This window comes from Schistosoma haematobium, chromosome ZW (genome assembly GCF_000699445.3).
Source record: "Schistosoma haematobium chromosome ZW, whole genome shotgun sequence".
Taxonomy (NCBI): domain Eukaryota; kingdom Metazoa; phylum Platyhelminthes; class Trematoda; order Strigeidida; family Schistosomatidae; genus Schistosoma; species Schistosoma haematobium.
In genome coordinates, this window is record NC_067195.1 from 35291597 (window position 1) to 35308308 (window position 16712).

The 16712-nt window shown below is 38.2% G+C and overlaps 3 protein-coding genes across 4 annotated transcripts in view; 1 reads left to right on the forward strand and 2 right to left on the reverse strand.

Moving 5' to 3' along the window:
• Positions 1-8: 8 nt before the first annotated feature.
• Positions 9-5568, reverse strand: MS3_00010369 (uncharacterized protein). The gene is made up of 2 exons (XM_051218731.1): positions 5336-5568; positions 9-590 (listed from the first exon to the last, which is right to left on the reverse strand). The coding sequence occupies exons 1-2, from the start codon at positions 5531-5533 to the stop codon at positions 114-116; spliced, it is 675 nt and encodes a 224-aa protein (XP_051071220.1). The 5' UTR covers positions 5534-5568; the 3' UTR covers positions 9-113.
• On the forward strand, positions 2827-5029 carry MS3_00003399 (uncharacterized protein). Its single transcript, XM_051211182.1, has one exon. It carries the CDS (start codon positions 3391-3393, stop codon positions 4522-4524), a length of 1134 nt encoding a protein of 377 aa, XP_051071221.1. The 5' UTR covers positions 2827-3390; the 3' UTR covers positions 4525-5029.
• A 7592-nt stretch (positions 5569-13160) lies between the features above and the next one.
• PRKC1_1 (Calcium-dependent protein kinase C) overlaps positions 13161-16712 on the reverse strand; it is a 52123-nt gene continuing 48571 nt past the window's right edge. For both annotated transcript variants that reach the window (XM_051211183.1, XM_051211184.1), the window contains one exon: positions 13161-16411. In XM_051211183.1, coding sequence (XP_051071223.1) covers positions 16259-16411 — 153 coding nt within the window. In that variant the 3' untranslated portion in view covers positions 13161-16258. The remainder of the gene's footprint in view (positions 16412-16712) is intronic.

The window sequence follows — 16712 nt, forward strand, 5'->3', positions numbered from 1 at the left end:
ATCCCAAGTACGGAACTTTATAAATTATTAATAAGACAAATAAACGAAATTAGTACAAGCACTAATAGCGATAAACATAAGGATTCAGGAGCACGTAAAATAACACATGAATTTTATCTTTGTGCGTCTTTTTGTGAACTAAATAGTTTTATTTTGAAACATTTGCAGTACTTCGTGATAACCTGCAGAAAAACTTTGAAAGTGCTTAAGGTAACTATAATCATACATAAATACAAGACTAAAGGACTGAATGAATTAAAATATAAAACGGCATATGACTTAAACCAGTTTGTACAAAGACCAAGCATGACTGTGAGAGATAAAAGACAAGACAACACCACACCAGATGCAGCATGAAAAAACCTTCCATTACTATAAGCCAACAAACTTCTCCAGAGATTATAGTTAAAGTGAAGCAATAAACCCATGAATAGTTGGAAAACAGAGTAAAATACTGTGACTGCACCTAGAAATCCGTGCCATGTGGTGAAATGCGGTTTTCCGTCTAATATTTTGTTAGCATAAATTCCAAGAAAACCAATGAAAATAAATAGTACTGAAAGGGACTCGAGTAGCCAGTGAGCTTTTATCTGTAATTAAGATACAAAATAAAAAATGCGGTAAATATTTTAAATTTTCAGCATGGATTTCAAAAGTGTAACATACAGTAGTCACTTCAAATCATATTAGGATGGAAAACTGTGAACTCTTATTTCAAGATGAAATATGGTTCCCGGGAGTCTGAGATAGAACGTTTATTAAAATGTCCCAATAACTAAGTCATTAGTCATTTTCAAAAATACACTTAAAACAAAATACAGCTTGTCATTTCTATCCTTTATTGCCATTATAGTGTGGGAATTTGCGCCATAGCACATCTGCGTCAGACCCTCGGTTGATGATGTCTCTTTGGTGAGTAATAAGTGATTTGAAGAACAGTGCAAACTCTATGGGTGTTAAATGAGAGTTCAGCAACGTTATTCTAAGATTTGTTTGAAACAACAATTTTGGAGCTTCTTGTTATTTTACGTAGAGATGTTTACGCTAGGTGTGTGAAGTTAAAACAAAAACACCCCAATTTATTGTTCAGAAAGACTGAAAAGTAAATTATCATCGAAAAATTCGATTCTTATATAGCACGTATATTGTATGACCTTCTTGGAACGAACTAGCTGTGATGGTATCGTACTTTGCCGATAGGGTTCGTGGTGTAGGTCACTAGACTCAAAATACTGCATGAAATTTTTCAGCTTTATTTCCTGTAGCCTTTGTACTACTATTTTGTTCGCTCTAACGTGGTAACTTGACTTATGTTCCTAGTTACGTCAGCAGTTGTCTTTAAGAGGATCCTGGAAGATTATAAATATCCTCCGATAATAACATTAAATATGCAACTACACCTCTAGTCGAAATAGAAGATCCTGATAAAACTGTCACCGTTCCACGTAGTCCAGGTGTGGCTGTCCTGAGTGGTGACAAATGGACTTCAGTAAGGAGAAAAAGAAGTGGGAAGAAAAAGACTGTGGGCAAAACGCAGCTGGTCAGCAAGGCATTGGAAGGGATGTTATCAGAAGAAAAATCCTCACTGCGTGACAAGACAGATCTCTCTGAGAGATCAGTCATTTTTCATAAGATAAGAGAATCTTCAGATAAGGAACCAAAGGCAAGATTTGAACACGATCTCAATCATATTAAGACATCATTAAGTAAACTACTCCCAGATACAGTTTCAGGAGTCAGTATTTGTAAGCTTTATAGGATAGGAAAAAAGGTGGATTCCGAAAGTCCTCCGAAGAACCGCCTCCTGAAGGTTACATTCAACACGGTGGAAGAAAGGAACCTGATTCTAAGTAATTCACGTAAACTGATAGGATCCGGAATATATGTCCGTGAGGATCTCAGCCTAGCTGATCGTATTAAGAGACGAGCTGCAGAAGCGGAAATAAATGAATGTCGAAAAAACGGGGAACGAAACCTTGTCCTTAAGGGTTTTCAAGTTGTAAAAGTTCGGAGCAAAACGATCCCCAAGCCACTCTGGGTGGCAAGGGAAAGCTCTCCACAGACTTAAAGGTATCCTACACAAATGCTCGCAGACTACTAAATAAAATGACGGAACTCAAGTCAGTGGTGGATAAAGAAAAACCGGACGTTATTGCTGTCTCGGAAACTTGGTTAACGTCAGAAGTATTAGATAGTGAAATCCAGTTTACTGGTTTCATAACCAGTAGGGCTGATAGATTAAACCGTAGGAGAGGCGGGGTTATTCTGTACACGAAAAGTATCCTAACCATAAGATTAGCTCAGACAGCAGCACATGTTTCAGGGACATGTGAACTGGTGAGATGTAAGTTGAAATGCCGACAGCAAGATATTGAATTAGTTGTAGTATATCGCAGTCCAGAATGTGTAGCAGATGATTTTATCCTAAGTAAACTTAAGTCCTGGTGTAACAACCGTAAAAGTCTTGTAGTAGGCGACTTTAATGCACCACATATAAACTGGGTTAACTTAGAAGTAGGGTCATCCATATCGTCGTTCGACTGCAAACTGTTAGAAACCTCGATTGGATTAGCATTATTCCAACACGTTAGAGATCCGACAAGATACGAATTAAGAAACTCTTCCTCTCTTTTAGATTTAGTTTTCACACACGGTGATGACGTTGGTCAAATGGATTTTTTCCCACCACTTGGGAGAAGTGACCATGTAGTCATCTTATTCAAATTCATGGCTGAGATTGCCTGTCAAACAGTTGCACCGGCCCGTCCCAACATATGGAAGGCAGATATGCAGGCAATTAACTCCGCAGCATCGGCTGAAAACTGGGAAATTGACTCGAAGGCATCAGTACAAGAGGCATGGACTCTATTCAGGCAGTTATACAACTGGGTAACTCAACCATACATACCCTGGACTGTCCCAAAGAAAAAGAAGCACGGACATCCCTGGATAGGGCGGGATATTCGACGTTTACTGAGACAAAAGAAGAAATGTTGGGACGTTGCCATCCGCCTTGGCACAGCAGGTACGATGGAACGCTACAGATTGATACGAAACGAGTGTATAACGAAAATTCGGGAAGCTCAAAGAAAACATGAAATGCAGCTGGCACAATCTGCACTCAAGCAGTCCAAGAGAATATTCTCGTACATAAACTACAGAACAAGGATGCATCATTGGATTCCTAACCTAATTAAGGTAGGAAGTGAATCTGAAATGATAGAGGAAGATCAGGAAAAAGCAGAGGCTATGGCTGAATATTTTGGGGCAGTTTTCACTCAGTAACCTCCTCTAGAGAAAGAACCAGACCCAAATACAAAGTCAACAAACCAGCTGCTCACCGTGGACTTCGACCAAAACGATGTGCTTAAGGCTCTTAGCACCCTAAACATGGAGAAGTCAACAGGACCAGATGAACTACACCCCAAAATCTTGAGACATATTGCCCAATATATCGCGGCCCCACTGACTATGATATTCAATATGTCACTTGACCAAGGTGTGTTACCTATGGACTGGAAGGACGCAGTCGTCATTCCCATACATAAAACAGGTCCACGACAAGTTCCATCGAATTACAGATCTGTAAGCCTCACCAGTGTGGTAATTAAAATACTGGAAAGAATAATCAAACGGACCATAACGGCATTCATGGAAACCAATAACTTGTTTAACATGGCACAACATGGTTTTAGAAAGGGTATATCCTGTACAACGAACCTCCTTATAGCTAGGGAGTTCTGGATTAATGCGCTAGACAACGGAAACTCAGTGGATGTTGTCTACATAGACTTCAGTAAGGCTTTTGACAAGGTGCCAACTAATAGACTGCTATTGAAGTTGGAAAACATTGGTATTGCCGGACCTCTTTTAAAATGCATTAAAGATTTCCTAGTAGGTCGTAGACAAAAAGTAAGAATAAATTCCAAGTGCTCCATCTGGAGACCAGTACTTAGTGGAGTACCCCAAGGTTCCGTCCTAGGTTCTTTACTTTTTATAATGTACGTTAATGATCTTACAAGTATAGTACAGTCTCCAATGTTATTATACGCTGACGATGTAAAAATTTGGCGAGTAATAACTGGAGACAAAGACGCATTTACTCTTCAGGCAGACTTAAATAATATGATAAACTGGTCCAAGGAGTGGCTGATGCCTATCGACGCGGAAAAGTGTGTCTACATGCACTTGGGGGATTCAAAGGTTAATAAGTACAACATAGGGGATGTGTCATTACCCGTAGTCCGGTCTCATAAAGATCTAGGGGTGACAGTGAGTAATGATCTTAAGACGACGGCCCATTGCCGGGAGGTCGCAGCCAAGGAGTTTCGAACCCTCTGGCCTTTAAAAACGACATTCACTAGGTTAGATACTACCATGTTCACCACAGCATACACATCCTTAGTGAGAACTAAGCCAGAGAACTGCGCTCAGGCTGCAAGCCCCTGTTTAAAAGGTGACTCGGACATACTAGAAAAAGTACAGAGGGCAGCTACGCTTGCAATTCCGGAACTCCGGGGTTAATCATACGAAGAGCGGCTTGAAAAACTGGACCTCTTTACTCAGTCCTATCGCAGACTAAGGGGAGATCTAATTTTGATGTACAGAATACTGAGAAATGATTTCGGACCTAACTTATTCTCTCTCTTTCTTCCCACTAGATCGGGACACCTTAGAGGACATAACAGGCGAGTAGAAAAGCCAAGAACGAACAAAATACCCGTGGCATACAGGTTCTCACACCGAGTCATCAATATTTGGAACCTGCTGTCTGAAGCAGTGGTGTCCGCACCTTCAATTGACTCTTTCAAGAGAAAACTGGGCACTCACAGAACATACTAGAAAAGGAATAAAATAGGCCGTAGGCCTTCTGTCCTTACTACACAAATCTGAATCTGTATTAACAGTTCGTTCACCCGCTTCTATGGCCTTTTGGGGTACAATATAATTGTTGCCTCAGTCAGCCATTACGAGAGGCTAGAATCCTAGCCTGCTAATAAGCCATGTAGAAGCAAGAATTACAGGTGGTGGTAAGAACGCAGATGAATTTTGAATCGGACGCGAGGATAAAAACAGGAGAGAAACACTGTTCCAACCAGAGTATTTTCGCTTATGTCCCACACATTGTGCATGATATAATTGTTGAACAGACGATTTACCTGATCTGCCTAGTCTCCCTATTTTACGGGGGAGCTATAGAAAATTTTAGGGAAATGGTACAAAATCCCCAAAATTCCGCAAAATAAGTAAATTTGGCGGGTTGGATTTTCTTCCTGAGAATTTCAACTTTTGTCAAAAAACAAAACGAACAGACTTTTAACAGAAAAAGTCGTACCTTTTCGGACCTAGATTTCAAGACACCGAAAGCACGCTCACTGAGTACATTTATACCATTTAACATAAATAACAGAAATCCGAAACTCATGAACATCGGATGCAATGAAAAGAAATTCCTGGAGCATAAGGAGAAGTAAGTGATTAGTGAACACAGCACAAAGGTCGATACGATCAGAGGACCATTGCCAATCGACATTGCTCCCAAGTCCCACGATATTAAACAAACTATTTGAAAGTAGATCCACAATTCGTTCCATAAAACCTTGACTGGAATTGGACAATTGACCACCTATGCAATATAAATCTTTAATTGTAACTGATACAGACTACATTGACTGATTGGACTGGTCAAAACTTTGATGACTAATTGGTTTACATACCTACCTACTGTATGCAAGCCATGATCTACATAAACCTTTGCATTTAGCCTGGAGATATGTAGTTTATGTGGAAAGCTAAATAAACGGTGTTTGTTAAGATTTTAAGAAAAAAAGAAAATGAAGAAACGTTGTCTGATGAGATAGGAGTTCATGCACACATATCAACGGGAACAACTGGTGATAATAATGATAATTAACAAACGTGAATTGCATGTATTCTTGATATATCGATAGCTTCCAAAATACATCTTCGAACACACTCATTTCTGACTTCTGATTCGACTGGGTTAATGCACTGTGATCATAAAGTGGCTACAAGTAAAGGCACTGTCAAACTCCGAATACCTAAGACATCTTTCACAATATACAGGGAGTCTGTCCGTTGTTGTAACGTTTTTTAATTTTTGTTTTTACATGATGTGACATCGTTTTTATGTTTTCTCATGCTTTTTCTTGCCCACTTGTATGTCTCATCTTTGTTGTGACGAGGCAGATACCTAAGCAATTTAAGTTTAAGACCTCCGATCCACAACTTTCAACTCATGCCATTTTTACTCGATAATATCGAAACTCGGAAGCAAACTTCCACAAGCACGGCCTTATAGACTCACGTGCACAGTTTCTCTCAATGGTGAAAGCGTGATTACAACAGGCACGTCATAGTTAGTGTGTTTACTGGTGATATCCCTGAATCATTCGAAACTTAAATGTGGAAACCTAACCGACCGACAAGGTTTAGGCCAACTTTTTCACAACATCGAGTTGCAACATGGCCCAGCAACACAAATGTTCCTACGTATGCGTAAGGTCGTTGGTCGACAGACCTTTGACAGTGACCGGCTCAGAGAGCTCCTCATGTAAAAGCTTACCCAACACGTACGTCGTAAACGAAATGGTTGTGGAGATAACTCTAACAAGCTTATTTTGTAAATAGTTTTTAATATTATTTGTATTTATTTTGTCAATTTTTCACTGTATGTACATTCATCATTAAATGACTGTACGTGTTGTTTTAGTCATTGACCTTGAAGACACTTTCCGTTGAGCTACTACATAGCGTGACATATTCGTGCTGGTTAACAAATACATTACTACTCACGCATTCCTCGTTCTATCTTCATTTGTGATTGAGTTAATGGAAGTTTAAATCAAATACTATCTACATTTATAGACTATAATCGGAATATATCACATCCTACGTTGGACTATATCGCTAGAGAGTTCACCAACCTGCTCAGAGTCATCAAGCATTTATAATTGTGGATTTACATTACTGGACTTAATCAGAACACGCAACGTTTGGGCAATTTAAGTAACGTCCTTAATTATTATTGTATTTGTAACATTTAACTTGTATATATTAATATTACTATTGATTGTTATTAACTTTGTTGATACCTTTTGCGTTTATATATTGTCTGGTCCACCACAATCATTTGGTGAGCCTCGTGTTTATCCTAACGGTTATTTTGTTTTTCATTTCATACAATTCACTGGCTTATTTTTTTTCTCGTAATGTCCTCTCCCACTAAACTCATTGATATGGATTCGCCTCCAGTAACAACTTTTGTCTCATTGTCGAACTCTCCCGAAAATAATTTTAGTCCAGTTAATTCTATCTCAGAATTCAGACTCCCAACTTATGGAGCTAATAATCCCAGAGTCTGGTTTGCTCAAATTGAAGCTTTATTCATGGCTAGAGGCATAAGATCTCAGGCATCAAAGTATGCGTACGTAGTCGGCGCACTTCCTATCGAGATTGCCGCTGAAGTTGGTGATTTAATCGATCACGTGCCAGAATCTGAACCATATGATAAGATAAAAGCAGCAGTTATTCAACGCACCACGGTCTCAGATGAGAAAAGGCTACAACAGTTGTTAACATCTTGTGACTTGGGTGATAAAAGACCCTCGCAACTTCTCCGCCACATGAAACAACTCGCCGGTCCATACAAGCTAGACGAAGCCCTCCTAAAGCAAATGTGGTTTCAAAGATTACCACACAGCGTTCGACAAATTCTCAGTGTTTCAGGGAAATCCGTCGCACTTGATGACTTAGCCGACATGGCAGATAAAATGATGGAAGTATACCACGACAATCACTGTGTGAACTCATTGCAACCACCTGGACCAACAGATATTAGCTGTTTAGCCTCCTTTCAAAAGCAGTTAACACAATTAACGAGCCAGCTGGCGTCACTGCAATCGACCATAGCAACCATCCAAGCTAGACAATCGAGATCCCCCTCCAGACGAAGATCTTTTTCTAGACAACGGTCTCGGTCACCGAAGCGAACATTTGATGTTTGTTGGTACCACCAAAAATACGGCACCAAAGCACGGCGTTGTACACGACCGTGCACATTTTCTGCGTCTGACACAGAAAATCAGGGAAACGACCCGGCCAGACAGTGATGGCGGCGCCTGTTTCTGGCCACTACCCGAGCCGTCTATTTCATGTCAGGGATCGAATTTCGGGCTCAGATTTTTTGGTCGATACAGGAGCCGAAATCAGCATTATCCCATTACAGCTCTCTCAACGACGGCACCCTCAGAGTACTAAATTGTCTCTAGTCGCAGCCAATAACACAGTCATTAAAACTTATGGCGAGCAATCACTTATTTTAGATCTCGGTCTCCGGAGACGTTTCACATGGGTTTTCATCGTAGCTGAAATCAAACAACCCATTATCGGGGCCGATTTTCTCGGTGCTTACAACCTACTTGTAGATATGGCAAAAAAGAAACTAATCGACAAAAACACAAGCTTACAGGTCAGTGGCACAACTATCTCCAGTTACGAAATTCATGGAGTCCGTATGTTAAGACCTGAAAACAAAATTTTCACCGATATCCTATCGAATTATGAAAGTATAACCAGAGCTGATTACCAAAACGAATGCTCCACACATCGTGTCCAACACAGTATCACTACTACAGGACCACCTATTCGCGCCAGGGCGAGAAGACTCCCTCCAAACAAGTTGCAGTTCGCTAAGAGAGAATTCGAACATATGTTGCAACTTGGGATAATCAGACAATCTAACAGTCCTTGGGCCTCGCCGCTGCATATGGTTCCCAAGAAAGATCAAGACTGGCGCCCATGTGGAGATTATCGCCGATTGAATAACCAGACTATCCCAGACCGGTATCCGATCCCTCACCTGCATGATTTTTCTTTAAATCTACATGGAAAACAGATTTTTCAAAGTTAGATCTAGTCCGAGCATACTATCAAATACCGATGGCACCTGAGGATATCGAGAAAACATCTGTAATCACACCTTTTGGCTTGTTTGAATTCTTGAGGATGCCTTTCGGACTAAAAAACGCCGCTCAAACCTTCCAGAGATTTATGGACGAAGTAACTAGAGGTCTGGATTTCGTATTTGTCTATATCGACGATGTTTTAATCGCTAGTTCTTCCATTGACGAACATGTTCAACACCTACACACGCTTTTTGAACGTTTCAAAAGTTATGGTGTTGTAATCAACCCTTCGAAGTGTATATTTGGCGCCTCATCTCTGGAATTCCTGGGACACCACATTGATTCCCAAGGAATTAAACCGCTTGAAGAGAAAGTCAAAGCCATCTCCAGCTATCCAGAACCAACCTCAGTAAAATCAATACGCCGTTTTCTTGGAACATGTCATTTTTATCGACGATTTCTACCAAATGGTGCCGATGCACTACAGCCATTGACAGATTTACTGAAAAACGATAAATCAGGTACCAAGAAAGAAAAGAACCAAATATTCAAGTTACCTTCCGATGCCAAAGTAGCATTTGAAAAAGCTAAATCCATGATTGCTAATGCTACCATGCTCCAACACCTAAATACTGACCCCACAACACTGTTGATCCTATGCACGGATGCTTCACAAAAAGCCGTAGGGGCAGTATTACAACAGCGAGTAAACAACACGATTACCCCCATTGCCTTTTTCTCCAAGAGATTATCGCCAGCACAAGAACGTTATAGTACTTTTGGACGCGAACTCTTAGCTATGTATTTAGCAGTAAAACATTTCAACTTTTTGCTACAGGGTCGTGATTTCATCATTATGACAGATCATAAACCCCTTTGCCATTCTTTTAGCACATCGTATGACAAACACTCCCCACGAGAAGCAAGACAACTTGATTATATCTCACAATTTACCACAGACATCAGGTTTATCAAAGGTCACTCGAACATTGTTGCAGACGCACTATCTAGGAGGGATATCAATACGATGGTACTCAATCATGACATCAGCCTTGAAACCTTGGCTGAATTACAAACAGACGATGCAGAATTAAAAGTCTGCAAAGAAAAGTCTAGCTTAGACCTCAAACCTGTACCTATTCCCCTTTCAGACGAATTCATCATGTGCGACACTTTAACAGGCAACAATCGTCCGTTTGTCCCACATGCTTGCCGACGAAAAATATTCCAGCATTTGCATGGTCTTTCACATCCAGGCATCAGAGCAACAACAAAGCTCATTACCGAACGTTTTGTGTGGCCTAAAATCAACTCGGATGTTAAACGTTGGACACGTAACTGTCTCCAGTGCCAACGCAGTAAGACGCAAAAACACACCTACAGTCCAATTGGGAAGTTCCCTATCCCTGACAAACGCTTCCAGCACGTGCATTTGGATTTAGTTGGGCCTCTGCCACCATCAAACTCTTTCACACATATCCTCACCGCAATAGATAGGTTCACAAGATGGGCCATAGCATGCCCCATTAAAGACACATCGGCAGAGACAATGGCTTCAGTTTTCCTCGACCGCTGGATATCCAACTTTGGCGTACCATCAACAATCACAACAGATCGCGGTCCCCAATTCCAATCCGTTCTATTTAACGAGTTCACTAAACTTCTTGGAGTAAATCATGTTAAAACGACAGCTTATCATCCGGCAGCTAATGGCATGGTTGAAAGATTCCATCGCCAACTAAAAAGCTCTCTGATGGCACAACCGGACCCTTCAAAATGGAGCGATGCTTTACCGCTCGTTCTCCTTGGGATTCGCTCGTCTGTAAAGGAAGACATCGGATGCACGGCCGCTGAACTAGTCTATGGCACGACATTAACGTTACCAGGACAACTGGTCAAGAATGAAACCACAACACCAGGAGACCCTTCTCGTTTTGTAAGCAGATTACTACAAATGATGCAGAGCATCAGAGCAATACCACCTCGAGAATACGACAACCGAGTCCATCTCGATAAACATTTAGAAACGTGCAAATTTGTTTTTGTCTGAGTAGACGCGGTGAAAAAGCCACTGACACCACCATATGAAGGCCCTTATAAAGTAATAAAACGCACTGACAAATATTTCATTATCAACAAAAATGGGAACCATGAGACAATTTCTATAGACCGAATAAAACCAGCTTCCTACGAAGTCCTTCATGACACAGAAGACAATACTGCGAACAAACAATCACTCCCATCTATTGCTAAGAAACAAGAGGAAGAGGAAAAACTTAGCACTACACCCTCTTGTTTAACACGTTCTGGGAGATTTATAAAAAAACCAAAGCGTTACGTACATTTTGCCATATAAAAAAACTAAAACAATCAAAGCAAACAATTATCGAGGACCTACACTATCAATCCCATCTAAAAAAATTTTTTTTAACAGTGTATATGATTAATCACATTTTCCCACAATTATTCGTTTTGTCACTTTTTCAAAAAAAAAATTTTGTCACAAAAATAAACGGTTCAATTTTGTTTGTGTGTGTGTGGGTCATTAACAGTTTTACACATTATCATTGTTAGCTAAACAAGACATTAAATGACAGTATATTCATTTTTTTTGTGTTTGTTATTCTGTGACATCACTGTTATTTTTTTCACTCGATAACACACGGTATGTCTCACTAATATACATATCATACGCATCTCCACATCTTTGTTGGTTATAACTGTAAATATTATTTTTTTTTATATACATATCATATTCTCACATTTTTGTTGTTATTATAACCAGTGTTACCTCCGGACACTCTGGGGGAGCTATGTGGAGATAACTCTAACAAGCTTATTTTGTAAATAGTTTTTAATATTATTTGTATTTATTTTGTCAATTTTTCACTGTATGTACATTCATCATTAAATGACTGTACGTGTTGTTTTAGTCATTGACCTTGAAGACACTTTCCGTTGAGCTACTACATAGCGTGACATATTCGTGCTGGTTAACAAATACATTACTACTCACGCATTCCTCGTTCTATCTTCATTTGTGATTGAGTTAATGGAAGTTTAAATCAAATACTATCTACATTTATAGACTATAATCGGAATATATCACATCCTACGTTGGACTATATCGCTAGAGAGTTCACCAACCTGCTCAGAGTCATCAAGCATTTATAATTGTGGATTTACATTACTGGACTTAATCAGAACACGCAACGTTTGGGCAATTTAAGTAACGTCCTTAATTATTATTGTATTTGTAACATTTAACTTGTATATATTAATATTACTATTGATTGTTATTAACTTTGTTGATACCTTTTGCGTTTATATATTGTCTGGTCCACCACATGGTTACATACGCCATTTAGATTCTGGTTGTCACCAGAACCTCTAGGCATAAAGGTCCATTTTGTAAAAGCAAAGCCCCCAGTGAGGTAAATTAACCCTACAGATCTCTGTCATAATCTCACTGGTTGTCTTAATGTTAGTCGTAATCACAAGACCCTCCAAAACCCGTCAAAGAAGCTCATCATGAAGATCTGTCTCAAGACCATGAGAGATGGATAATCCTGAATTGTATTTGGTGTTAGAGAGAACAGCAATGATCGGCGTCCAAACAAATACAAAAACCACTACCGATCGTTACCCATTGCCTTCAATTCATGATTTGACAGTTATCTTCAAAGTACAACAGCTTTTTACGAAAAACTACCCGCAAAACACGGCAATACTATAAGCATTGAGAAATGTCTGCAGTAGATTTTCTCAGACACACTACCGATGCTCACGTTATACGCCCCCTTGAAAGCAAATGTTGGGCATTCTGGGATATCCAGAGCTGACGGTAGTCAAGTGACTGCGTTCGTTCAGCGGCAATATGGGAATATTTCAAAACCGTATTTACAAAAATTGGCTTCTGATTCTTCGTCTTTAAACTATAGCGAGGCAAGACTCTAATTTATGGACGAGCCAATCAGAAGCGTTTTAGAGATTTCAAGGTTACAGCGTCGACTTCAGTGCTTAATGCTAACGTTCGATCGGTTCACAGGGAATTTTGTACAAAACGCGGCTATAACAAATAAAACGGAGAGACTATAATTTGTGGACGAATCAATCAGGTATGAGATAGTTGATCTCGGATTTTAACGCGAAAGCCTTTCATCCATTTGGCTAAATAAATTTCTGGCATTATAGCTGATGTCAGTTCGTGATGAAAAGCCCATATATAAATCCTAACTGAGGCAAATTATGACAATTATTTAAGACTGGATAATAAAAGCACCCGTAACGCTGGTTGCAGCCATGTACTACAATATATACGGATGTTTGGAGGGCGTACAGACTCCTGTATAGGCTTGGTTATGTGCATCGTGTCGTTATCCACGAGTAGCATTTTGTGTACTCAACAAGCGGAGTGTACATAAACAATATTGAAGCTATTTGATCGAGGCTGAAAGAGTTTTTGAGATTTTATCATGGCTCCAGAGGCCGACTATTCTGTAGCCGTATGGATGATTTCCTCTACTGCATGCATTACAATTTTAGAACCTTTGAACCTCTTTCTAACCTTGACGAGTTTTTGAAAGAGAAGTGTACCCACTTTATTTCCTTGGTTTTGTATAACATCTTTTTACTCTATGACGACTGTTTGCTGGTTGGCTAATATTTCTTAAGGTCACTAAAGATTCGTTCAAAGGTCGTCCATAAGTTAGAGCCTCACCGTTTTCCTTGCCGATGTTATTGCATCCCATCTGATAATACGTTATCTTATGAACCTGACCAAGTTTTCAACAATAGCGATGAAGCTCTGCAGAGCTATTGGTTTCCAACATCAAGTTATAAAGCAACAATCAAGCCAAAGTTTAGATTATATAAGAAAAAATGCCGGTTAATCTTCTTTGAAATGATTTTGTGATTTTAATACGACGACAGACTACCTAGATATGAGATGTAAGAACCACGCAACCCAACGAATTCTGAACCAAACCGCATCACTTCATTTACGTAGCAGACACCTCATAATAGTCCGTTCAAGGTCATTGAAACGAAATGGCGAGTGTCTTCGTGAGAAACTAACGTTCTTACCGTGCTCAAACGCGTATGAATATAGTGAAAACGAGTAAAATTTAAATGCTGAGAAATTGGGTAGAAGAAGAATTAATGTAGAAAAAGTTATGTTATGTGATCAGTGTGAAAATAGTAAAACTGGAATTGTATGTCTCATTTAGATGCTAAATAATTTCAGGTTGTCAGTTTAAAATATTTCTCATAAGTCATGGAAACTGAGTTGACCATAAAAGTTTATCTCAAACTAGTATTGTCGCAACAACTTACGGAATTTCGATTGTAAACTTACAAACATTTATATAGTGTTCCACACCCTCTCAATCTAATATATATCTTTAGGTCTAAAGTACTGCAATAATATAAACAATTATTATGGTCTGGATTTGCGCAAGTAATAAGTAAGTGAGGGCTCAAAGAAAAATACAAACTAAATAATCAGTCTTAACCTGAGCTTCTGGTGAAATATCTACTCCCATTGTTCTGAAACTTTCATGGGATGTTATTTCTCTGAAAAAATAATGACAGTGATAAGGCGAAAAAGGTCATATCTCTTGAAAAGCTTGTAAATTTTATATCTTGGACTCAATTGATTGATCCCGTCAAAATGTCGATTTCAGAAAGGTTACAGTTCGTTCCTTATAAGTTGTATGATTGGTATGAGCTAGGTTACAAAACGTGAGTTACACAAATACAGACAAACACCGACCACGACCCACCAAACGAAATTTATATCACATAAATACTTAATTTGATAATAAACCATGAAAGGATTGGCGGAAAATTATACTTCAAAGAGTATATGGGTGTTTAATCAACATGATACTATTAAAGTTTGACGCCAACACTTTAGTTATAGGAATATTCCCAAACAAGGTTAAGTACATGTTCTTCAACTTACACAAGTATATAACATAAGCGGTGTATTAAAAATCAGGAACAAAAACAAGACTAGGCACTTACGTTGGACATTCACAATACACACACAATACGTAAGAATAAATAGTGAGAAATACTTTTAAACCGACCATTTCTGTCCATCAAGGTAAGAAACAGTAAATTTAAAGCAAGAAAAAAGATCATTTGGCTGGAATATGTTTTTCATTCGTACAATATGTGTGAGTTTTTATAGGGTATTAGTTAGAAGAAATAAAACAAACCAAAACGAAAACAAAATATCGAAGGTTTACAGCCAATATGAGTTGAAAAATATTCCATAAAATGGTATCAATGAAATCTGCTGTTTTTCTTCATTACAAGAAAGCCATATTATAGCCAGCGTTGCAAACAGAACTACAATTTTCTATTTGGTGTAATTGAGAACAAAAGAAGAATATATCTTGTAGCGTATATTGCTAAACGTGACTGTGTTACGAAATATTCAAAAAGGCATAGGAAACATGAAAAACAAGTGGATGTTTTTATTAAAAGCATCCGAGTCAAATTTTGATATACATGAAAAATTCACAAAATTACGAATTTATATGTAATGATCAATATCAAGAATACATGCGTAAAACAAATACAAGTAGCGATGGTACTTATCTCAGTTAGTTAACAAAATAATGAACAGTTTATTCAAGAGAGAGAGAGAGACAACTACTACAGAGAGAAGAAACTCAACAACTTAAGACGAAGACGACAATTGACTCACGTCAAAAACTAACAATAATAAATCAAAGATTTGTGAGTTGATTTCTGTCAACGAAAAACACAGAATAATGCTAGACGCAAAGGGTGGAAAATGTTTAAAAAGTTATTTTAAAGGAAGGTAGCAGTAGAAGAAAATAACAGTCATTGAAGAAGGACCAACATTAAAGTGTAGTTGATCTTTTTAAAATACAAACATGGAAAGAGCAAATCATACAGAACAGGATTATACAATTGAAATGAAAATAAACACATAATCAACTTTTATCCCTCTCACTGGCTTGATACGAATATAGAACAGGATATTGATCTTTATTAAAAAAAGAGTAAATAACAAGATATCTATTCTCAAGAACACCAAGAAACAAATGAGGTCATAATTAAGATAAATGGATAGCATGAGGATAAATCTTTTCTTGATTTTTAATTTTAATGATATTGAAATCTTATGAGCTGTATGAATATTGTGTGTGAATGAACGTTAAGTGAATTCATTCATCATTCAGTTGAAAATAGATTACATGATGACAGATTAAATTGATTCGAATATTGGAACGCTGACAAATTATAAGCATAGATATACGTGTATAATATTTTTCTATTTAGACTTCATTCAATCATACTTCTAGTATATATTCAGGGTTTACATAGGAAAATCCAGAAAATTCAGTTTGATCCAAATTCATTATGAATAATTTATCTGTTGGAGTTAGTTTAGGCGGTTCTTTAGTGAATTCTGAGTCAAAATTATTCACATCTCGTTTGTTTTTCTAAAATACAAATGGATACATAAAATGTAAATCATGCGATTTTGTTTAAGCTAAAATTATCTACCTTGAAATTGCAATAAAAATTATCTCACGATGTTACTTAGTTCTATCTAATTAATAAGTCCTTCATAAAACTTTATAAAGTATGATTATGATATCAGATAATGGAGTTTGTATGATTGAAAGCTTGGGAAATAATAATGATTTGTATAAGCTAGATAAATAAACATTTCAATTGAGTGAGCAAAAGGCACTCAAGATTGGTTTCAGGAAGTGTGAGAATTCTTCAGAGATAAAAGGT